Source organism: Aegilops tauschii, chromosome 5 (assembly GCF_002575655.3).
Source record: "Aegilops tauschii subsp. strangulata cultivar AL8/78 chromosome 5, Aet v6.0, whole genome shotgun sequence".
Classification (NCBI taxonomy): domain Eukaryota; kingdom Viridiplantae; phylum Streptophyta; class Magnoliopsida; order Poales; family Poaceae; genus Aegilops; species Aegilops tauschii.
In genome coordinates this window covers 402,203,524-402,227,270 of record NC_053039.3, presented here as the reverse complement: position 1 = coordinate 402,227,270, position 23,747 = coordinate 402,203,524, and the positions used below count along the sequence as shown (strand labels likewise).

General features: G+C 50.0%; 2 protein-coding genes across 2 annotated transcripts; one reads left to right on the top strand and one right to left on the bottom strand.

Annotated features, from left to right (window-relative positions):
* Window positions 1-248: 248 nt before the first annotated feature.
* On the bottom strand, window positions 249-1,983 carry LOC109765277 (uncharacterized). The gene has a single exon (XM_020324066.4). The coding sequence runs from the start codon at window positions 1,805-1,807 to the stop codon at window positions 767-769; it is 1,041 nt and encodes a 346-aa protein (XP_020179655.2). The 5' UTR covers window positions 1,808-1,983; the 3' UTR covers window positions 249-766.
* Window positions 1,984-5,411: 3,428 nt separating this feature from the next.
* LOC141022919 (uncharacterized) lies at window positions 5,412-6,857 on the top strand. Its single transcript, XM_073499204.1, has one exon. It carries the CDS (start codon window positions 5,412-5,414, stop codon window positions 6,855-6,857), a length of 1,446 nt encoding a protein of 481 aa, XP_073355305.1.
* Window positions 6,858-23,747: the final 16,890 nt, after the last annotated feature.

Below are 23,747 nucleotides of genomic sequence, written 5' to 3'. Positions count from 1 at the left end.
CCTACTCCAAACAACTTAGTTCCCAACAGCAGCAGCAGGTTTTGCATCTCCTCCTTTAACCGCAGCGCGAAGACCAAATTATGAAGCCAATGGCTTATCAGTTTAACAACTATTACCTCCGTCCGAAAAAGCTTGTCTTCGATTTATCTAGATACTGATGTATCTAACTGTATCTAGACAAATCTAAGACAACCTTTTTGGGACGGAGGGAGTATGTTGGAAGCATGCTCTGTTTCTAGTGTTGCCAGTAAAAAGAATGAGCCAAACTTGCCAATGGACTGAATAATTACAGTTTATTAGTAAGAGAACAAGAGATACAAAATAGTGGTCCACTGGATTATCCGACTTTACAATGGTGGTATCTATTATAAATCAGCTCTTAACACTTCCATGCCAAAGGGTTAGTAATTGGGCTGTTGGAGTCCATGATTTAACAAGGATTCATGGGAGGAACAAGGTTGATGATCTGAAGTGACAAGACATACGTGTTGGTGTTTAGATCATTCAAACACGGGAAGCTCCGTTGCTGCTCCAATACTGATTCGGTTACTTTCACATAATAAGATGGTCAGTGAAGATCTACCTTACTGGGATTCACCCTTCAAGAAGGGTCTTCTGAGACAGAACCACGAATACGCCGTCCAGTGATTGCTTCTGCCCGTGCCCTCCATCTCCATCTGCTCTCCGGGATATGGAATTTGTTGGAAAACATTTGACCCCAAGTCTAACACAATAGCCCAATCTTGATGCTTGACTGTATCGTGCTCTACAAAGTAGACACAATTTCATTTCTCCGGATCATAGTAAAGTCCTTTGCACAGAGGGCAAACGCGTCACCGCGGCCCAAGAAGAGCGAGTACTCGCCGAGATCCGTGACCTTTTCCCGCAGCTCCAGGCGCTCCGCTGCCCAATCCGGGCGGTAAACTTCGACAGCCTTTATGTTGGGCGCCCGGTACATCACAACCAGCAGCAATTCGCCATTGAATGCGACCACATACCACGTCGGCCTGCCACCGCCAGGGAACTGTCGGAATCCATGGCGCGCTCGCAGAGCACTGTAAAGGCACGTGCTCCGGACAAGCTTGGGAGGGGAGCGATCAAGATCGTAGACGTGAAGGGTCCACCCGATCTCGGTGAAGTAGAATTTCCCCTGATGGAATGCCGCGCTATCGATTCTGCCGTTTGGCCGCTCGAGCTGCATAGTCCATGCGGCATCTCCAGGCCGCCAGAAGAAGAGCGTCTGGCCCATGCAAGTGCCAGTAGTGTAGAGCTTCTGGCTCGCGATCGCCATCCAATCAGGCGAGGTGAGCGGGTCCCCTGAGAGGAAGACTTGGACAACGGCGGGAAAACAGGGCAGAAAGATCTCAGCTTCGGAGAGGGGCTCCCGGAGGACAAACCGCGTTGGGGATTGCAGGTTGTCCATGAGAGCAAGCCAGCCAAGGGGCGTGCCGCAGCAGTATGGTAGGCCCGCCGGCGTGCTCAAATAGACCCGTCGGCCGCCAAGGGGCAGCCAAAACGAGTGTTCGCCGACCGGGCCAACCAGGCTCCATGGTTCGCGGCCGGCGACGATCCATGGACGGCAGGCGGCCAGCCGGGAAGTGGATGCGCGCCAGTGGGAGCATACCTGATGGATGTGGATCCGGTCCGCGTTGCCTGGCAGGCGGCCGGAGATTTCCGCGAGGAGCTCCGCCGGGATGGAGGTCCAGCCGGCCATCTTTTGAGGGTAGCGAGGTGATGCGTTGGACGATCGTGTGTGGTTTCTTGGTCTTTTTATTTTATTAGGGCGCGCGTGCGTGGTACGTCGCATCCGAGTCAGGAACGCTGGCGATGGGGCGTTTCGATCGTACGCTGGCTCGGCTTACCGCTATAGACTGGTTTAGGCTTAGCTAGGCTGGAAGTGCACTCTAACAGATCAGTACATGGAATTATTATGTACAGATGAGCCTTCCAAGCTGAATATTTGAGTGCACTTCTTGTTTGAAGATTTTGTTCACGGCAGCAGGTTGACACCCGCAGCTGTTTGGCATCAAAATTCAAAAGATACACAACCTAAGAATGAAACAATGCTACCTGAACCAAAGGGTTGTACGCCCACCATTATTATTTTTCCATACTATTTGTGTTCTTTAGATCCCAATAATTTATTCAGTCTTGCTTTTGACATAAAACACAAGTATTGACTTTGAGCCCCTTCTCCATCACAGGCAAAGAGAAGACGAGGGGCTGTGTGAAATATCTGTAACCGGAGGATGGCGACTGCGCGCTCGCCTCGGCTGCCGCCGACGCCGGCCTTCCCCGCCCCGCCGGCCCCTCCCCGCCCGCCTCCTCCACCGGTGCGCCCCCCGTGGCGCGTTCCCCCCTTCCCTGCTCCCCGTCCCTCCTCCTGCTGCCGCCCTCGGACTGCTCATGCTGGGCGGATCTGGCGGCTGAGGAGGACCTGGCCGAGGCTGCGGCGGCCGCGGCGGGCCTGCCTCGCCGCCCTCGCCGCTTTGGGGACCGCCTTGCCGAGTGCCTCGCCCCCGTGCTTGGGCTACCGGCGACGCCGTCCGCTTCTTCCCCGCCCCGCCTTCCTCTGCCGGCGCGGCCATTGGCCCGTCAGGCACCACCTTCCCCACCACCAACGACTCCGCGCCGAGAGGCCGGACGCCGTGGCCGTGGGGCCCGACCTCGTGCTTGGGGGGTGGCCGGAAGGTCCGACGTGGGCGCGGCGGCGCTGTCTTGGCGACGCTCTCCGGCGCAACTCCGGCTAGTTGGACCCCGCCGTCGACCTCCTCCCCTTCGCTGGTTCTCCGCGGTCCGCGCTTCCGCCCCTTCCGCTCGTCGTCGGTGGCGCCGGCCGGCGTGCCCATGGTGGCGGCGGCGCCCGTCGGGATGCGGGAAACCCTACCTCCCCCCCCCCCCCCCCGGATGGGCTGGGACGCGGGTAGGTGTTGGGCCCCTGGAGGCTTCCTGGGCCGGCCTGCGTGGCCCTCCCCTCTCCCCCCGATGGGCCGTTGCCCCACCTCCGCCCGACGGCCTGCCCGCGCCCTCGCTAGGGTTTTTGGGACGGCCTCCCCCCTCGTGCCCCCATCCGCGCCCTCCCCTCCCCGCTCCTCTCCCCCTCCGCCGCCGTCTCGCCTCCTCCCCCTCGCCGCTCCTCTGCTCCCCTCCACCAGCACCCACTCCCCCCCCCCCCCCCCCCCGCGGCGGTCTCGGCCATGACCCGGGTGGCCGAAGATGGGGTCCCCCGCCCCAAGCGTCGGGCTGGCGGACGGGAGCCTGCGGCTCCGACCGAGTCTCGCCGCCCCTCCCCGGATGGTTCCCGTCGGGAGGCGGAGCTTCGCGAGGACCTTCTCCGCGGTCCTGGCCAGGCCGAGGCCGATGCCGCCTCCTGGCGCTCCACGCACACCCGCGACCCTCCCCCGAGTCTTGGCGCGGCCGTGGCCGTGACCGGGAACGGGACCGGGACCGGCGATCCCCTCGCCGCTCTCGCTCTCCCCCTCGGTCGGACCGGGCGGCAGCCACGCCCCCGCGGCGTCAGGCTCAGTTCCCCCCGTCCGGTTCCAACAACAACAATAACCGCAACGGACGGGGCGCATTTGCTAAGAAGAAGAAGAAGAAGAAGAAGAAGAGGGGTGCCCAGCCCCAACCGGGTGGCCCGACGTCCTCGGCCACGAACCCTTCGGTGGTGACGGCTCCTCTCCTGTCCGCGGCCACGTGCTTCAACTGTGGGGTGGTCGGGCACTGTCAGGGAGACTGCCCTAAGGCTCCAGCTTGCTACCTCTGCGAGAGGACAGATCACCCCGCTGCCCTCTGCCCGGTGCACCAGCCCCTGGGACACTTGGGTTGTTCGGGTATGCGTTGGATGATTTGGGCTTCTTCCAGATGGACCTTCCTGAGTCCCAGGCCACCCCACCTATGACCGCTCTCATCTCGGTCCTGGATGGCCGGACCGCTTCCCCGGCCATCATCTCTGAGGAGCTTCGCCACCTGTTCAACCCCGACTGGGATTGGGAGGTGACCCCGATCTCGGACCGGGAGTTCACGACGGTCTTTCCGGACCCGGTCAGCCTCCGCTATGGCACCCACAGCGCCAGACTCACGCTCGCCCTCAACCAGCTCTCAGTCTGCATCTCGGTCCCGTCGGTGGACCCTCTGGCGGTGGCCACCCTGTCCACGGTGTGGGTGCAGATTCGCGGGCTTCCCACGCCGGCTCGCAACGAGGGTGTCCTCCGCGGCTTGTCCCGCCTGTTGGGCAAGTTCGTGGCGGTCGACAGTGCCTCCCTGCCCAAGGGCCCTGCTGTGCGGATGCAGATCAAGTCCCCCGATCCTTCCAAGCTCAAGACGACGATCCGGATGTTCTTCAACGACGTTGGCTACGACCTGCTCGTCTCCGTTGAGGGTGGGACTCCCTCCGATCCCCTCAACCCGGAGGCGGGAGATGGCGCCGCTCCAGGTTCAGGTGGGGGCACTGATGCTCAGGGCTCCCCCCGAGAGCCTCGTCGTGACTCTCCCCGCTCTGAGGCTTCTGACGACGACTCGACTGATTCTGGGGATGACATTCCTCCTGCTGGCTCCTCTCACCCCTCGACCACTCACAGCGTGGGTCAGGGCCCCTTCGACACCGATCCTGGGGACGAGTATGAGGACATTGCGGCCATCGCGGCCATGCTCGACGAGGCCGCCACCCTCCCTCCTCCCTTCCTCCCTCCGTTGTCTGTATCTGAGGAGGAGGGGAGCGAGGTCAGCCGGAGCAGCATGGAGGTTCGCCCTCTATCCTCCCCGCGGCTGGTGTCTCCGGCGCCAGGCCGGGAGGACTTCTCGGCGCCGACGCCTCCGGAGGTTTGTGTGGTCCCGCTTCCTCCGTCTCCCTCCAGGCCACCCAGGTCCCGGGGCCGCCCTTGTTCGGCCTCTACTCCGGTATCGTCTGCCCGGAAGAGTGCCAGGCTTGGGGCGGCGACGGGACTGTCCGGGGCCTCCCCGAACGCGGTGCAGAAGGCTTCGCGACGCGCCGCCATCCGGAACCTCGACACAGGTCCGTCCGATTCCCAGGCCCCTTATTCTGATTCCGATGATATCTGTGATGTGTCCTTCTCCGCTCTTGCTGGGGTTCCTCTTGGTCACCTTGCCAAGGTAGCGGCTGATTCAGCTATTGTGTTCCGTGCCGAGAAGGGCCCGGTCCTTGAGCAGCTTGCGTCCCTCCAGGCCAAAGAGATCCTGGAGGGCCCCCTCGTAGCCACTAGGGCTTGCGAGGCGGCAGCAATTGCGGAGGCCCCCACCCCTCCACCTCGCCGTCCCCGCGATCGGGTCCTCTCTAAGGCCGACCCAGGTGAGGTTCGTGGCCGGACTCGATCTCGTACTGCCTAGTTACGCCGTGCTCCTAGTGCTGCCTCCACAGTTGGGTCCAGGGAGGACTCGTTAGGCGAGTGATCATGCGCGCTCTATTTTGGAACCTGCGGGGCTTCGGCCATGATGGCCGCCGCAGGCAGCTCATAGAATACATGCGTGACGAAGCCATAGATATCGTGGCGATCCAAGAGACATTGCGCACTGAGTTCTCTCTTGTAGAACTTGAGCGTCTCAGTAGACATCTTTTTGCTTGGCACTGGCTGCCATCTAGTGGGGTGACAGGTCACTCCGGTGGCATCCTTTTAGGTGTGAAGGATGCTACCTTTGAGGTGGGCTCCATGGACCGTGGCGCCCACTTTGTTAGTATAGAAATTTGGGAACGCGACGTGAACTTCAAATGGGAGATCATCGTGGTCTATGGCCCGGCCGATCACAGTCGGTCCGCCGCTTTCTTGGCAGAACTTCATGCCAAGATTTCCTCCGCAACCCTCCCGGTTGTGGTTGGAGGCGACTTCAACCTCCTTCGGTCCGCCGAGGAGAAGAATAACTCTCAGGTGGACTTGGCAGAGATGCATCGTTTCAATGACTGGGTTGCGGATTTGGGTCTCCTTGAGCTAGACAAGGTCGGGGCGAGATTTACCTGGACTAATAGACAGGTTTCCCCGACCCTTAGTGTGCTTGATTGGGTGTTTGTCTCCCCCGATTGGGAACTCCGGTTCCCTTTGGCATCTCTCCAGGCTATTACCCGTATTGGGTCAGACCACGTCCCTCTCCTCTTAGCTTCTACGGATGAACGACCGCGCCCTCCCCCGCGGTTCCGTTTCAAGAATTTCTGGCTCCGGCAACCAGGCTTTATGGAAGCCGTCCAGACTCACTGGGTCAAAGCTCGTGCCAAGCCCCATAGGCAGATGTCGATCCTCGATGAGTGGCATCATTTGTCCAAACGATCCCGACAGTTTATGAAGGGATGGGGGGCGAACATTGGGAGGGATCTTCGGATTCAGAAGGCCTCCCTCCTCGAGGCGATCCGTGCTCTTGATCTCCGTGCAGATATCGCAGGGATCTCCGCTGAAGAATGGATGCATAGATATAATTTGGAGGATTCCCTCATGGAGATTTACTCCAAGGAGGAAGAGTTTTGGCGCCAACGCGGCTCCATTAACTGGGTGCTATTTGGAGATGCCAACAATGCTTACTTCCAGGCTATCGCCAATGCCCGTAGGCGACGTTGTTCCATCCCCCTCCTTTGGGAGGGTGGACAGTTGTTTCAGGACCCCCTGGCTATCCGCCTGCTAGTTGACGACTTTTACAAGTCTCTATTTCAGGGGCGGCCGCGAAATGGTGTCGCCCTTGCCGACCACATCTGGTCGCGCGACCAACAGATTTCCCCCGAGGAAAATGCGACCCTGCTTGCCCCCTTCGATGCCGTGGAAGTTGAGACTTTTGTCAAAGCTATGAACCCGACCTCGGCCCCAGGCCCCGATGGCTTGCCGGTCCGGTTTTTTTCAGGCTTTTTGGCCGATGGTTAAGGATATCATCCTTGATCTTTTCAGCGAATTTTCTAGGGGGACCCTAGACGTGTCCCGACTTAACTACGGGATTATCTCCTTGATTCCCAAGGTACCGGGTGCGGCGGACATTAGACAATTCCGCCCTATCACAGTGCTCAATGTGATATTTCGGATCCTCGCGAAAGGGTACGCCACTAGGGCAGCCCTTATTGCTCCCCGGATTCATCATCCGAACCAATCGGCCTTCACGAAAGGGAGATATATCTTGGATGGGATCCTGGCCTTCCATGAGATTATCCATGAGGTTAAGAGCAAACACCTCCGTGCGGTGTTCTTCAAGATCGATTTCCATAAAGCCTATGATACCGTTCACTGGTCCTTCCTTCGGGAAGTGTTGCTGAAGCGTGGCTTCGACCCTCACTGGGTGGCCCGGGTGATGCAGTTAGTTACGAGTGGCCGGACGGCTGTAAACATTAATGGGGAGGTTGGACCTTACTTCTTGACTGGCCAAGGGGTCCGACAGGGAGACCCGATCTCCCCATTTCTCTTCAACCTTGTGGTTGACACGCTCGCTTCGATTCTGGACTTGGCCAAGCGCGCGGGTCACATCAGGGGGATTTGCCCCCATTTGGTGGCCCATGGGGGTTTGACCCACCTCCAATATGCGGATGACACCATTATGATGGTGGAAGGGTCCGACGAAGATATTCAGAACCTCAAATTCCTCCTCCTTTGCTTCCAGGGAATGTCGGGCCTCAAGATAAACTTTTCCAAGAGCGAGGTAATGGTCTTGGGATATTCTCAAGGGGAGGCCCAGCGGATTGCAAACCGTTTGAACTGCCGCTTGGGGTCCTTCCCGATGACCTATCTTGGCATGCCCCTTAGTGACGCACGGCTCCAGGAGAAGGACTTCCGTCCAATAATCGCCAAGCTCCAACCTAGAATGGAGCCTTGGCAAGGGAGATGGCTTTCCAAAGCCGCTCGAGTGATTCTAATGAACTCCTTCCTTATTAGCTTATTGATGTATATCATGGGATTCTATAGTCTACACGAATCCCTCCATCATGAAGTTACCAAACTACTCTCCCGATTTTTTTTGGGCGGGCGAGAACAATAAACAGAAGTACCACATGGTCAAGTGGTCCGAGATCTGTAAACCGAAGGACCAGGGTGGCTTGGGGGTTATTTCCTCTAAGCGAATGAATATCGCCCTCCTGTCCAAATGGCTTTGGCGGATCCAGACTGAGGAGGGTGGCCTGTGGCTTCAGATTATCCGTGGGAAGTACCTTCGCGGGCAACCACTTGCGTTCGCGTCTCGGTCTGGAGGTTCCCAATTCTGGCAATCGGTGATCCCTCTGTTACCGGTCCTACGCATTGGGACCTCCATCCAGATAGGCTCCGGTGATGCCACCCTTTTTTGGCTGGACAGATGGGCGGGTTCCCGCCCCTTTGCGGATCATTTTTTGCGCTTTTCTCTATCTGTGTACGCCCACAGATCTCCGTGGCTGCAGCCCTAGTGAATCTAGGCGCTATTGCCTTCCGCCGCACCTTCGGGGCGGTTGAACTCGTGCAATGGGAGGAGTTACTTGAGTGTGTTTCCTTACACTCCCCCTCCCTGGAGCCGGATGCGCTTTCTTGGCACCTCGAGCCAAGCGGGAGATTTTTTACTAGATCTCTTTACCAGGCGATTGTTCCCACTCCTGGTCCAGTGGAGCTAGCGGTGCTTTGGGAAATCAAACTCCCCCTGAAGATCCGTATATTTTTATGGCAATGGGTTAGAGGACACCTCCCCTCAGGCACTGAGGTCCGTAAGCGTAATGGACCTGGGGATGGTCTCTGCCCCATTTGTCTAGTACCGGAAGATTGCAACCACACCTTCTTCCGTTGCCCGGCAGCTCAGTTCTTATGGAGTTGCTTCCGGGAGGTGGTTGGGGGCACGTGGTGCCATGACAACCTCCCAGATTTGTTCGGGGAGGTCTTCAGGCTCCCCGGGTCTAGGTGCGCCCCTATTTGGGTCGCGCTTGGTACCCTTGCCTGGTCCCTTTGGTGTACCCGCAATAAATTAATCATCGAACGAGTGATTCCGTCTCACGTGACTGATGTGATCTACAAAATGTGTGGCTTCTTGCAGCTCTGGAGACCGCTTAGTAAGCGGAGCGACCGAGGCGTCATCGACAACATCATGGCGGGTCTTCGTGCCTCGGCAGCGTCTTTTGCTCCTCCTCCACCGCCACCACCTCCTCCTCCCGAGCCGGATTAGAGTCTCCTTTTAGCTTTATTTGGGGCTTGTCTTGCTGTGCCCCCAGCAGGATTCTACAACTTATTGTACTTGACTTTGTGACTTTGGATGCTTGGTGGTATGGTTTATAATATAAAGCGGGGGGAAACCCTTTTTCTTAAGAGAAGACGAGGCCAAACTCCAACACCGGGAAGGTATCTTGGCACCAAATCATCGCGAGGAGAAGGGAATGTGTTGTTGTACATGAGGTGTTAATAAAGTTTTACATTCCTTTTTTTGGTGGATTTGGTGTGTTGGGTTTGTCGGGAAACGTAGTAGAAAAAAAGATCCGCCTTATGATCTACCAGGAACACTATGAAGATGCAATAACGGTTTAGAGCAGATCGTTACCAAGTCCTAGTTTTTTTACCAAGTCCCAGTTGCAGCAGAAGAAGACGAGTCGGTGCAGATCATACTTGAAGTCCCTCAAACTGTTCACAAAAGATCCCTCAAACATAATACCGAAAGTACGGACTATCCACAGTTTGCAAGTGTACGGTCTTCACGATCCGGCAGCGCTTTGCCGTTCAGAGCTAATCGTTGCCAGAGAATTAGATGGAGGAGATTAAAACCACACTGGACTTCTAATTATGAGGATTAAAGAGGATCTAGATCTAGCTCTAATTGGATCAACTAGAACTAGAGAACTAGAGGAGTCTTTAAAAACTTGTGTACAAAAGTGCCCAAAACCTCTAGTATATATAGGTTGGAGGAGAGGAAGGGGGCGCCACGAGGGGGGAGGAATCCTCCCCTTTGACCGGCCAAGAGGAGGGGAAACCCCCTCCAATTCGGCCTCCCCTTTCCTTCTCCAGAAGAAAGGGGGTGTCTCCCCTGTTGGGCCCAAGTGGCTCAATGTCTTTTCACCCCTTGGCCTTTTAAGACCTGTTCATACTTAATTAAATACAAAAGCCTCCTAACTATTATTAGATCCTTTTATTATTAATTTAACATCTCCGGAAACGTTCTCAAAAAATATTCTCGAGAAACATTTTCCACCTATATATTATTTACCGGTAAACCCCGAAATCCTTCTTGTGACCCGGGAATGCTTCCGGTCTCCCGAAACTATTTTGAATGTTAATGAAACTATTTCATAAATATTTCCTCATTACTCTTGTCCTACTAACACTCAGCATATCATGATTAACTTAAGCTCGTGACCCTATAGGTTCGGTAAAACATAGACATGAACAAGACCCTTTTTGTTCAATGACCGTAGTGGAACCATGGACGTCCGTATCGATCCCTATGAGTACACGAATGACATTTGAGTGAACCTTTGGTTATCATGTGCTATTCCCTTTGCTTCGCGGTACTTTACAAAACCCGAGGTGAGATGTATTGGTATCCTCTTGAGTCATTCTCATGCTCACTATACCGGTCTTCTTGTTACCGATTTTGTTCTTCTTTCTCGTTGACATGTTCCGGCATCCCCGTGACATAGTCACCTGTGTCTGGCCAGACGATGATGGATGTTGTCACACCGAGAGGGCCCTAGAAATATCTCTCCATTGCCGGAGGACAACTCTTGAGCTATCTAATCCCTTGTCAAACTTCACGATGAACCTGTAAGTTGTCGTTATGTTCACCGTGTTACAAATGATGTTTCAGCAACCCCAAAATCCATCGTACGGTAAGAAGTGACTACGATTCTCTCACGGTCTAAGAAACTAAAGCATAAGTTAACTCCTCGTGTTATAACGATTAACTTGTTATGATTGCTCTCAAAGTATAATAATCAAGTTTGGGTCAATTCAATATGATCGTTCTTCTAACATCATATTATCAATGTTGTTTTTAGACTATCATGAAGGAAATATGCCCTAGAGGCAATAATAAAGTTGTTATTTTATATTTCCTCATATCATGATAAATGTTTATTATTCATGCTAGAATTGTATTAACCGGAAACTTGATACATGTGTGGATACATAGACAAAACACAGTGTCCCTAGTAAGCCTCTACTAAGACTAGCTCGTTAATCAAAGATGGTTAAGTTTCCTAGCAATAGACATGTGTTGTCATTTGATGAACAGGATCACATCATTAGGAGAATGATGTGATGGACAAGACCCATCCGTTAGCTTAGCATAATGATCGTTAAGTTTTATTGCTATTGCTTTCTTCATGACTTATACATATTCCTTTGACTATGAGATTATGCAACTCTCGAATACCGGAGGAACACCTTGTGTGCTATCAAACATCACAACGTAACTAGGTGATTATAAATATGCTCTACAGGTGTCTCCGAAGGTGTTTCTTGGGTTGGCATAGATCGAGATTATGATTTGTCACTCCGAGTATCGGAGAGGTATCTCTGGGCCCTCTCGGTAATGCACATCACGATAAGCCTTGCAATCAATGTGACTAATGAGTTAGTTGCGAGATGATGCATTACGGAACGAGTAAAGAGACTTGCCGGTAACGAGATTGAACTAGGTATGAAGATACCGACGGTCGAATCTCGGGCAAGTAACATACCGATGACAAAGGGAATAACGTATGTTGTCATAACGGTTTGACCGATAAAGATCTTCGTAGAATATGTGGGAGCTAAAGGAAATATGCCCTAGAGGCAATAATAAAGTATTATTTATTTCCTTGTATCATGATAAATGTTTATTATTCATGCTAGAATTGTATTAACCGGAAACATAATACATGTGTGAATATATAGACAAACAGAGTGTCACTAGTATGCCTCTACTTGACTAGCTCGTTAATCAAAGATGGTTATGTTTCCTAGCCATAGACATAAGTTGTCATTTGATTAACGAGATCACCTCATTAGGAGAATGACGTGATTGACTTGACCCATTCCGTTAGCTTAGCACTCGATCGTTTAGTATGTTGCTCTTGCTTTCTTCATGACTTATACATGTTCCTATGACTATGAGATTATGCAACTCCCGTTTACCGGAGGAACACTTTGTGTGCTACCAAACGTCACAACATAAATGGGTGATTATAAAGGTGCTCTACAGGTGTCTCCAAAGGTACTTGTTGGGTTGGCGTATTTCGAGATTAGGATTTGTCACTCCAATTGTCGGAGAGGTATCTCTGGGCCCACTCGGTAATGCACATCACTATAAGCCTTGCAAGCATTGTGACTAATGAGTTAGTTGCGGGATGATGTGTTACGGAACGAGTAAAGAGACTTGCCGGTAACGAGATTGAACTAGGTATCAAGATACCGACGATCAAATCTCGGGCAAGTAACATACCGGTGACAAAGGGAACAACATATGTTGTTATGCGGTCTGACCGATAAAGATCTTCGTAGAATATGTGGGAGCCAATATGGGCATCCAGGTCCCGCTATTGGTTATTGACCGGAGACGTGTCTCGGTCATGTCTACATAGTTCTCGAACCCGTAGGGTCCGCACGCTTAACGTTACGATGACAGTTTTATTGAGTTTTGATGTACCGAAGGAGTTCGGAGTCCCGGATGAGATCGGGGATATGACGAGGAGTCTCGAAATGGTCGAGACGTAAAGATCGATATATTGGACGACTATATTCGGACTTCGGAAAGGTTCCGAGTGATTCGGGTATTTTTCAGAGTACCGGAGGGTTACGGGAATTCGTATTGGGCCTTAATGGGCCATACGGGAAAGGAGAGAAAGGCCTCAAAAGGTGGCCGCACCCCTCCCCATGGTCTGGTCCGAATTGGTCTAGGGAAGGGGGGCGCACCCTTCCTTCTTTCTCCTTCCCCCTTCCCTTCTCCTACTCCCACAAGGAAAGGAGGAGTCCTACTCCCGGTGGGAGTAGGACTCCCCCCTATGGCGCGCCTCTCCCCTTGGCCGGCTGCCTCCCCCTTGCTCCTTTATATACGGGGGCAGGGGGCACCCCAGAGACACAACAATTGATCCTTGAGATCTCTTAGCCGTGTGCGGTGCCCCCCTCCACCATATTACACCTCGATAATACCGTTGCGGAGCTTAGGCGAAGCCCTGCGTCGGTGGAACATCATCATCGTCACCACGCCGTCGTGCTGACGAAACTCTCCCTCAACACTCGGCTGGATCGGAGTTCGAGGGACATCATCGAGCTGAACGTGTGTAGAACTCGGAGGTGCCGTACGTTCGGTACTTGATCTGTCGGATCGTGAAGACGTACGACTACATCAACTGCATTGTGATAACGCTTCCGCTATCTGTCTATGAGGGTACGTGGACAACACTCTCCCCTCTCGTTGCTATGCATCACCATGATCTTGCGTGTGCGTAGGAAATTTTTTGAAATTACTACGTTCCCCAACAGTGGCATCCGAGCCTGGTTTTATGCGTTGATGCTATGCACGAGTAGTACACAAGTGAGTTGTGGGCGATATAAGTCATACTGCTTACCAACATGTCATACTTTGGTTCAGGGGTATTGTGAGATGAAGCGGCCCGGACCGACATTACGCGTACGCTTACGCGAGACTGGTTTCACCGTTGCGAGCACTCGTTGCTTAAAGGTGACCGGCGGGTGTCTGTCTCTCTCACTTTAGTTGAACCGAGTGTGGCTAAGCCCGGTCCTTGCGAAGGTTAAAACAGCACCAACTTGACAAACTATCGTTGTGGTTTTGGTGCGTAGGTAAGAACGGTTCTTGCTAAGCCCGTAGCAGCCACGTAAAATATGCAACAACAAAGTAGAGGACGTCTAACTTGTTTTTGCAGGGCATGTTGTGATGTGATATGGTCAAGACATGATGTGATATAATGTGTTGTATGAGATGATCATGTTTTGTAACCGAGTTATCGGCAACTGGCAGGAGCCATATGGTTGTCACTTTATTGTATGAGATGCAATCGCCATGTAATAGTTTTACTTTATCACTAAGCGGTAGCGATAGTCGTAAAAGCAATAAGTTGGCGAGACGACAACGATGCTACGATGGAGATCAAGGTGTCGCGCCGGTGACGATGGTGATCATGACGGTGCTTCGGAGATGGAGATCACAAGCACGGTGCTTCGGAGATGGAGATCACAAGCACAAGATGATGATGGCCATATCATATCACTTATATTGATTGCATGTGATGTTAATCCTTTATGCATCTTATCTTGCTTTGTTTGACGGTAGCATTATAAGATGATCCTTCACTAAATTATCAAAGTATAAGTGTTCTCCCTGAGTATGCACCGTTGCGAAAGTTCTTCGTGCTGAGACACCACGTGATGATCGGGTGTGATAGGCTCTACGTTCAAATACAACGGGTGCAAAACAGTTGCACACGCGGAATACTCAGGTTAAACTTGACGAGCCTAGCATATAACAGATATGGCCTCGGAACACGGAGACCGAAAGGTCGAGCGTGAATCATATAGTAGATATGATCAACATAGTGATGTTCACCATTGAAACTACTCCATCTCACGTGATGATCGGACATGGTTTAGTTGATATGGATCACGTGATCACTTAGAGGATTAGAGGGATGTCTATCTAAGTGGGAGTTCTTAAGTAATATGATTAATTGAACTTGAATTTATCATGAACTTAGTACCTGATATTATTTTGCTTGTCTATGTTAATTGTAGATAGATGGCCCGTGCTGTTGTTCCATTGAATTTTAGTGCGTTTCTTGAGAAAGCAAAGTTGAAAGATGATGGTAGCAATTACACGGACTAGGTCCGTAACTTGAGGATTATCCTCATTGCTGCACAGAAGAATTACGTCCTGGAAGCACCCCTGGGTGCCAGGCCTGCTGCAGGAGCAACACCAGATGTTATGAACGTCTGGCAGAGCAAAGCTGATGACTACTCGATAGTTCAGTGTGCCATGCTTTACGGCGTAGAACCGGGTCTTCAACGACGTTTTGAACGTCATGGAGCATATGAGATGTTCCAGGAGTTGAAGTTAATATTTCAAGAAAATGCCCGAATTGAGAGATATGAAGTCTCCAATAAGTTCTTCAGCTGCAAGATGGAAGAGAATAGTTCTGTCAGTGAGCATATACTCAAAATGTCTGGGTATAACAATCACTTAATTCAACTGGGAGTTAATCTTCCGGATGATAGCGTTATTGACAGAATTCTTCCATCACTACCACCAAGCTACAAGAGCTTCGTGATGAACTATAATATGCAAGGGATGAGTAAGACAATTCCCGAGCTCTTCGCAATGCTAAAGGCTGCGGAGGTAGAAATCAAAAAGGAGCATCAAGTGTTGATGCTCAATAAGACCACCAGTTTCAAGAAAAAGGGTAAAGGGAAGAAGAAGGGGAACTTCAAGAAGAACAGCAAACAAGTTGCTGCTCAGGAGAAGAAACCCAAGTCTGGACCTAAGCTTGAAACTGAGTGCTTCTACTGCAAGCAAACTGGTCACTGGAAGCGGAACTGCCCAAAGTATTTGGCGGATAAGAAGGATGGCAAGGTGAACAAAGGTATATGTGATATACATGTTATTGATGTGTACCTTACTAATGCTCGCAGTAGCACCTGGGTATTTGATACTGGTTTTGTTGCTAATATTTGCAACTCGAAACAGGGGCTACAGATTAAGCGAAGATTGGCTAAGGACGAGGTGACGATGCGCGTGGGAAATGGTTCCAAAGTCGATGTGATCGCGGTCGGCACGCTACCTCTACATCTACCTTCGGGATTAGTTTTAGACCTAAATAATTGTTATTTGGTGCCAGCGTTGAGCATGAACATTATATCTGGATCTTGTTTGATGCGAGACGGTTATTCATTTAAATCAGAGAATAATGGTTGTTCTATTTATATGAGTAATATCTTTTATGGTCATGCACCCTTGAAGAGTGGTCTATTTTTGTTGAATCTCGATAGTAATGATACACATATTCATAATATTGAAACCAAAAGATGCAGAGTTGATAATGATAGTGCAACTTATTTGTGGCACTGCCGTTTAGGTCATATCGGTGTAAAGCGCATGAAGAAACTCCATACTGATGGACTTTTGGAACCACTTGATTATGAATCACTTGGTACTTGCGAACCGTGCCTCATGGGCAAGATAACTAAAACACCATTCTCCGGAACTATGGAGAGAGCAACAGATTTGTTGGAAATCATACATACAGATGTATGTGGTCCAATGAATGTTGAGGCTCGTGGCGGATATCGTTATTTTCTCACCTTCACAGATGATTTAAGCAGATATGGGTATATCTACTTAATGAAACATAAGTCTGAAACATTTGAAAAGTTCAAAGAAATTCAGAGTGAAGTTGAAAATCATCGTAACAAGAAAATAAAGTTTCTACGATCAGATCGTGGAGGAGAATATTTGAGTTACGAGTTTGGTCTACATTTGAAACAATGCAGAATAGTTTCGCAACTCACGCCACCCGGAACACCACAGCGTAATGGTGTGTCCGAACGTCGTAATCGCACTTTACTAGATATGGTGCGATCTATGATGTCTCTTACTGATTTACCGCTATCGTTTTGGGGTTATGCTTTAGAGACGGCTGCATTCACGTTAAATAGGGCACCATCAAAATCCGTTGAGACGACGCCTTATGAACTGTGGTTTGGCAAGAAACCAAAGTTGTCGTTCCTTAAAGTTTGGGGCTGCGATGCTTATGTGAAGAAACTTCAACCTGATAAGCTCGAACCCAAATCGGAGAAATGTGTCTTCATAGGATACCCAAAGGAGACTGTTGGGTATACCTTCTATCACAGATCCAAAGGCAAAACTTTTGTTGCTAAATTCGGAAATTTTCTAGAGAAGGAGTTTCTCTCGAAAGAAGTGAGTGGGAGGAAAGTAGAACTTGATGAGGTAACTATACCTGCTCCCTTATTGGAAAGTAGTTCATCACAGAAACCAGCACCAATTAGTGAGGAAGTTAATGATGATGATCATGAAACTTCAGATCAAGTTATTACTGAACCTCATAGATCAACCAGAGTAAGATCCGCACCAGAGTGGTACGGTAATCCTGTTCTGGAAGTTATGTTACTAGACCATGACGAACCTACGAACTATGAAGAAGCGATGGTGAGCCCAGATTCCGCAAAATGGCTTGAGGCCATGAAATCTGAGATGGGATCCATGTATGAGAACAAAGTATGGACTTTGGTTGACTTGCCCAATGATCGGCAAGCCATTGAAAATAAATGGATCTTCAAGAAGAAGACTGACGCTGATGGTAATGTTACTGTCTATAAAGCTCGACTTGTTGCGAAAGGTTTTCGACAAGTTCAAGGGATTGACTACGATGAGACCTTCTCACCCGCAGCGATGCTTAAGTCTGTCCGAATCATGTTAGCAATTGCCGCATTTTATGATTATGAAATTTGGCAAATGGATGTCAAAACTGCATTCCTGAATGGATTTCTGGAAGAAGAGTTGTATATGATGCAACCAGAAGGTTTTGTCGATCCAAAGGGAGCTAACAAAGTGTGCAAGCTCCAGCGATCCATTTATGGACTGGTGCAAGCCTCTCGGAGTTGGAATAAAGTTTTGAAGAAGTTCAAAATGGATCAAGCAAAGAAAGGATTGTTGCCTGTGTTGCAAGGTGTGAAGTTGAGTAAGACTCAATGCCCGACCACTGCAGAAGATAGAGAGAAGATGAAAGATGTCCCCTATGCTTCAGCCATAGGCTCTATCATGTATGCAATGCTGTGTACCAGACCTGATGTATGCCTTGCTATAAGTCTAGCAGGAAGGTACCAAAGTAATCCAGGAGTGGATCACTGGACAGCGGTCAAGAACATCCTGAAATACCTGAAAAGGACTAAGGATATGTTTCTCGTATATGGAGGTGACAAAGAGCTCATCGTAAATGGTTACGTTGATGCAAGCTTTGACACTGATCCGGACGATTCTAAATCGCAAACCGGATACGTATTTACATTGAACGGTGGAGCTGTCAGTTGGTGCAGTTCTAAACAAAGCATCGTGGCGGGATCTACATGTGAAGCGGAGTACATAGCTGCTTCGGAAGCAGCAAATGAAGGAGTCTGGATGAAGGAGTTCATATCCGATCTGGGTGTCATACCTAGTGCATCGGGTCTTATGAAAATCTTTTCTGACAATACTGGTGCAATTGCCTTGGCAAAGGAATCCAGATTTCACAAGAGAACCAAGCACATCAAAAGACGCTTCAATTCCATCCGGGATTTAGTCCAGGTGGGAGACATAGAAATTTGCAAGATACATACGGATCTGAATGTTGCAGACTCGTTGACTAAGCCTCTTCCACGAGCAAAACATGATCAGCACCAAGGCTCCATGGGTGTAAGAATCATTATTGTGTAATCTAGATTATTGACTCTACTGCAAGTGGGAGACTGAAGGAAATATGCCCTAGAGGCAAAAATAAAGTATTATTGATTTCCTTGTATCATGATAGATGTTTATTATTCATGCTAGAATTGTATTAACCGGAAACATGATACATGTGTGAATATATAGACAAACAGAGTGTCACTAGTATGCCTCTACTTGACTAGCTCGTTAATCAAAGATGGTTATGTTTCCTAGCCATAGACATAAGTTGTCATTTGATTAACGAGATCACCTCATTAGGAGAATGACGTGATTGACTTGACCCATTCCGTTAGCTTAGCACTCGATCGTTTAGTATGTTGCTATTGCTTTCTTCATGACTTATACATGTTCCTATGACTATGAGATTATGCAACTCCCGTTTACCGGAGGAACACTTTGTGTGCTACCAAATGTCACAACGTAAATGGGTGATTATAAAGGTGCTCTACAGGTGTCTCCAAAGGTACTTGTTGGGTTGGCATATTTCGAGATTAGGATTTGTCACTCCAATTGTCGGAGAGGTATCTCTGGGCCCACTCGGTAATGCACATCACTATAAGCCTTGCAAGCATTGTGACTAATGAGTTAGTTGCGGGATGATGTGTTACGGAACGAGTAAAGAGACTTGCCGATAACGAGATTGAACTAGGTATCGAGATACCGACGATCAAATCTCGGGCAAGTAACATACCGGTGACAAAGGGAACAACGTATGTTGTTATGCGGTCTGACCGATAAAGATCTTCGTAGAATATGTGGGAGCCAATATGGGCATCCAGGTCCCGCTATTGGTTATTGACCGGAGACGTGTCTCGGTCATGTCTACATAGTTCTCGAACCCGTAGGGTCCGCACGCTTAACGTTACGATGACAATTTTATTGAGTTTTGATGTACCGAAGGAGTTCGGAGTCCCGGATGAGATCGGGGATATGACGAGGAGTCTCGAAATGGTCGAGACGTAAAGATCGATATATTGGACGACTATATTCGGACTTCAGAAAGGTTCCGAGTGATTCGGGTATTTTTGGAGTACCGGAGAGTTACGGGAATTCGTATTGGGCCTTAATGGGCCATACGGGAAAGGAGAGAAAGGCCTCAAAAGGTGGCCGCACCCCTCCCCATGGTCTGGTCCGAATTGGACTAGGGAAGGGGGGCGCACCCTTCCTTCTTTCTCCTTCCCCCTTCCCTTCTCCTACTCCCACAAGGAAAGGAGGAGTCCTACTCCCACCCCCCTATGGCGCGCCTCTCCCCTTGGCCGGCTGCCTCCCCCTTGCTCCTTTATATACGGGGGCAGGGGGGCACCCCAGAGACACAACAATTGATCCTTGAGATCTCTTAGCCATGTGCGGTGCCCCCCCCCCCTCCACCATATTACACCTCGATAATACCGTTGCGGAGCTTAGGCGAAGCCCTGCGTCGGTGGAACATCATCATCGTCACCACGTTATCGTGCTGACGAAACTCTCCCTCAACACTCGGCTGGATCGGAGTTCGAGGGACGTCATCGAGCTGAACGTGTGTAGAACTCGGAGGTGTCGTACGTTCGGTACTTGATCGGTCAGATCGTGAAGACGTACGACTACATCAACCGCGTTGTGATAACGCTTCCGCTGTCGGTCTACGAGGGTACGTGGACAACACTCTCCCCTCTCGTTGCTATGCATCACCATGATCTTGCGTGTGCGTAGGAATTTTTTTGAAATTACTACGTTCCCCAACAGGAGCCAATATGAGCATCCAGGTTTCTCTATTGGTTATTGACCGGAGAGGTGTCTCGGTCATGTCTACATAGTTCTTGAACCCGTAGGGTCCGCACGCTTAACGTTCGATGACGATTTGTATTATATGAGTTATGTGATTTGGTGACCGAATTTTGTTCGAAGTCCCGGATGAGATCACGGACATGACGACGACTCTTGAAATAGTCGAGAGGTAAAGATTGATATATTGGACGATGGTATTCGGACACCAGAATGGTTCCGGATCGTTTCGGGTATTTTTCGGAGCACCGGGAGGTTACCAGAACCCCACGGGGGAAGTAATGGGCCTACATGGGCCATAGGGGAGAGAGGGGGCAGCCCACAAGGGGTGGCCGCGCCCCCCTTTCCTTCTCCTCTTCCGTCTCCTTCCCTCTTTCCCCCTCCATGAGAAGGAAGGGGGAAACCAACTAGGACTAAGAATCCTAGTCAGTTTCCCCCCATGGCGCGCCCCCTAGGCCGGCGGCCTCCTCCCTCTCCTCCTTTATATACGGGGGCATGGGGGCACCCCATAGCACATCAATTGTTCTCTTAGCCGTGTGCGGTGTCCCCCTCCACAGTTTACTCATCCGGTCATAGCGTCGTAGTGCTTAGGCGAAGCCCTGCGTGGATCACATCACCATCACCGTCACCACGCTGTCGTGCTGACGAAACTCTCCCTCGACATTTTGCTAGATCAAGAGTTCGAGGGATGTCATCTAGCTGAACGTGTGCAGAACTCGGAGGTATCGCACGTTCGGTGCTTGGTTGGATCGCGAAGACGTTCGACTACATCAACCGCGTTAAGCTAACACTTCCGCTTTCGGTCTACGAGGGTACGTGGACACACTCTCCCCCTCTCATTGCTATGCATCTCCTAGATAGATCTTGCGTGATCGTAGGAATTTTTTTGAAATTACATGCTACGTTCCCCAACATATCGTTACACTTAACGATATCTCAAGATCCGGAAAACATGATCTCAAACAACACTTGAGCTAGTCTTACAGGCGAAACTAGGAATCAGATTTTTACCGTTTATTATTCCACACGTGCATATAAGTTTTCTATTGAATCGCATATTTCAAGATCATAGCAGTTGTATCATAGAATATAAACTCTTAATTATAAACACAAAAATATAGTAATACAATACTATTGCCTCTAGTGCGTATTTCCAATGAACTCCCACTTGCACTAGAGTCAATAATCTAGTTAGCATATTTTCTTTAACATCAGTGGCAATCCGGTGTTTGTCCATGGTTTGCTTATGCTATAACCTTCATCCTATCAGATCTTGACAACTTCAGATCTGCGTGTATCATTTGCATTTCTATGCATCTATCATGATTTCACAAGAATTCATATTTTTTTTGTGAAATTGATTTTGTATGTATTGAATCACTGGTAAGACCTTTAATTCCTTCGACTGAGCTATGGAACCACTATTGAGAATAGTGTTCCATTGACACAATTATCTAGAAACCATACCAAGCCCACAAATGAACTTTTTATTCATCACCCTCCGTTGTTGCTTTTAAAGCGACAATATAATCAGCCTTCTGTTATAGAATTCACCACAGTAACTTTCTTGGACCAATTCTAACTTACTGTGCCACCATAAATCTTTTAACTGAAATCGAAAATCGCTTGGAGCATCGATGAAGATTTTTGTCGATGTACTATTTACAACGAGCATGTATTGATGTAGCTCCTTACAACAATCTCTTCATTTTCTCCGTATGCAAGAAACATGTCGTTAGTACTTAACGACATTTTCACTATTTTCCTATGATCAACAATTTGACAATTCTGATAACTTTACTTACTTTGAGTACTAGTCATAACTGGTTGTTTACATACCATGAAATATTATTAACACAAGTGTGATTGAAATCATGTATTTTGCTCATCAGTATTTCAGGATACTGATTCTTGTTTAAAACTCCTTCCATGAGACTACCACAAGAAACTCTTCTTGTCATTTTTATACTAAGTTCTTTAGTATCTTGTCAATATGTATTTTGGCTAAACCCAATTAGGAACTACCACCTGTTGGAAATATGCCCTAGAGGCAATAATAAATGGTTATTATTATATTTCTTTGTTCATGGTAATTGTCTATTATTCATGCTATAATTGTATTGTCCGGAAATCGTAATACATGTGTGAATACATAGACCACAAAGTGTCCCTAGTAAGCCTCTAGTTGACTAGCTCGTTGATCAACAGATAGTCATGGTTTCCTGACTATGGACATTGGATGTCATTGATAACGGGATCACATCATTAGGAGAATGATGTGATGGACAAGACCCAATCCTAAGCATAGCATAAAAGATCGTGTAGTTTCGTTTGCTAGAGCTTTTTCCAATGTCAAGTATCTTTTCCTTAGACCATGAGATCGTGCAACTCCCGGATACCGTAGGAGTGCTTTGGGTGTGCCAAACGTCACAACGTAACTGGGTGACTATAAAGGTGCACTACGGGTATCTCCGAAAGTGTCTGTTGGGTTGGCACGGATCGAGACTGGGATTTGTCACTCCGTGTGACGGAGAGGTATCTCTAGGCCCATTCGGTAATGCATCATCATTATGAGCTCAATGTGACTAAGGCGTTAGTCACGGGATCATGCATTGCGGTACGAGTAAAGAGACTTGCCGGTAACGAGATTGAACAAGGTATTGGGATACCGACGATCGAATCTCGGGCAAGTAACATACCGATTGACAAAGGGAATTGTATACGGGATTGATTGAATCCTCGACACCGTGGTTCATCCGATGAGATCATCGTGGAACATGTGGGAGCCAACATGGGTATCCAGATCCCGCTGTTGGTTATTGACCGGAGAGGCGTCTCGGTCATGTCTGCATGCCTCCCGAACCCGTAGGGTCTACACACTTAAGGTCCGGTGACGCTAGGGTTGTAGAGATATATGTATGCGGAAACCCGAAAGTTGTTCGGAGTCCCGGATGAGATCCCGGACGTCACGAGAGGTTCCGGAATGGTCCGTAGGTGAAGAATTATATATAGGAAGTCCAGTTTCGGCCACCGGGAAAGTTTCGGGGGTTATCGGTATTGTACCGGGACCACCGGAAGGGTCCCGGGGGTCCACCGGGTGGGGCCACCTGTCCCGGAGGGCCCCGTGGGCTGAAAGTGGAAGGGAACCAGCCCCTAGTGGGCTGGGGCGCCCCCCTTGGGCCTCCCCCCCGCGCCTAGGGTTGGGAACCCTAGGGGGGGAGTTCCCCCTTGCCTTGGGGGGCAAGGCAACCCCTTCCCCCCCTTGTGGCCGCCGCCCCCCTTGAGATCCCATCTCTTGGGGCTGGCGCACCCCCCAGGGGCCTATATAAAGGGGGGAGGGAGGGCAGCATACAACAGCCTTGGGCGCCTCCCTCCTCCCCTGCAACACCTCTCTCTCTCTCTCGTAGAAGCTCGGTGTAGCCCTGCGGAGACCCGCTACATCCACCACCACACCGTCGTGCTGCTGGATCTCCATCAACCTCTCCTTCCCCCTTGCTGGATCAAGAAGGAGGAGACGTCGCTGCACCGTACGTGTGTTGAACGCGGAGGTGCCGTCCGTTCGGCACTCGGTCATCGGTGATTTGGATCACGGCGAGTACGACTCCGTCATCCACGTTCATTGGAACGCTTCC

What these genes read in the sequence shown, in the direction of transcription:
- LOC141022919 (XM_073499204.1), top strand. Translation starts at nt 5,412, where the DNA reads ATGCGCGCTCTATTTTGGAACCTGCGGGGCTTCGGCCATGATGGCCGC.
- LOC109765277 (XM_020324066.4), bottom strand. Translation starts at nt 1,807, where the DNA reads ATGCGACGTACCACGCACGCGCGCCCTAATAAAATAAAAAGACCAAGA.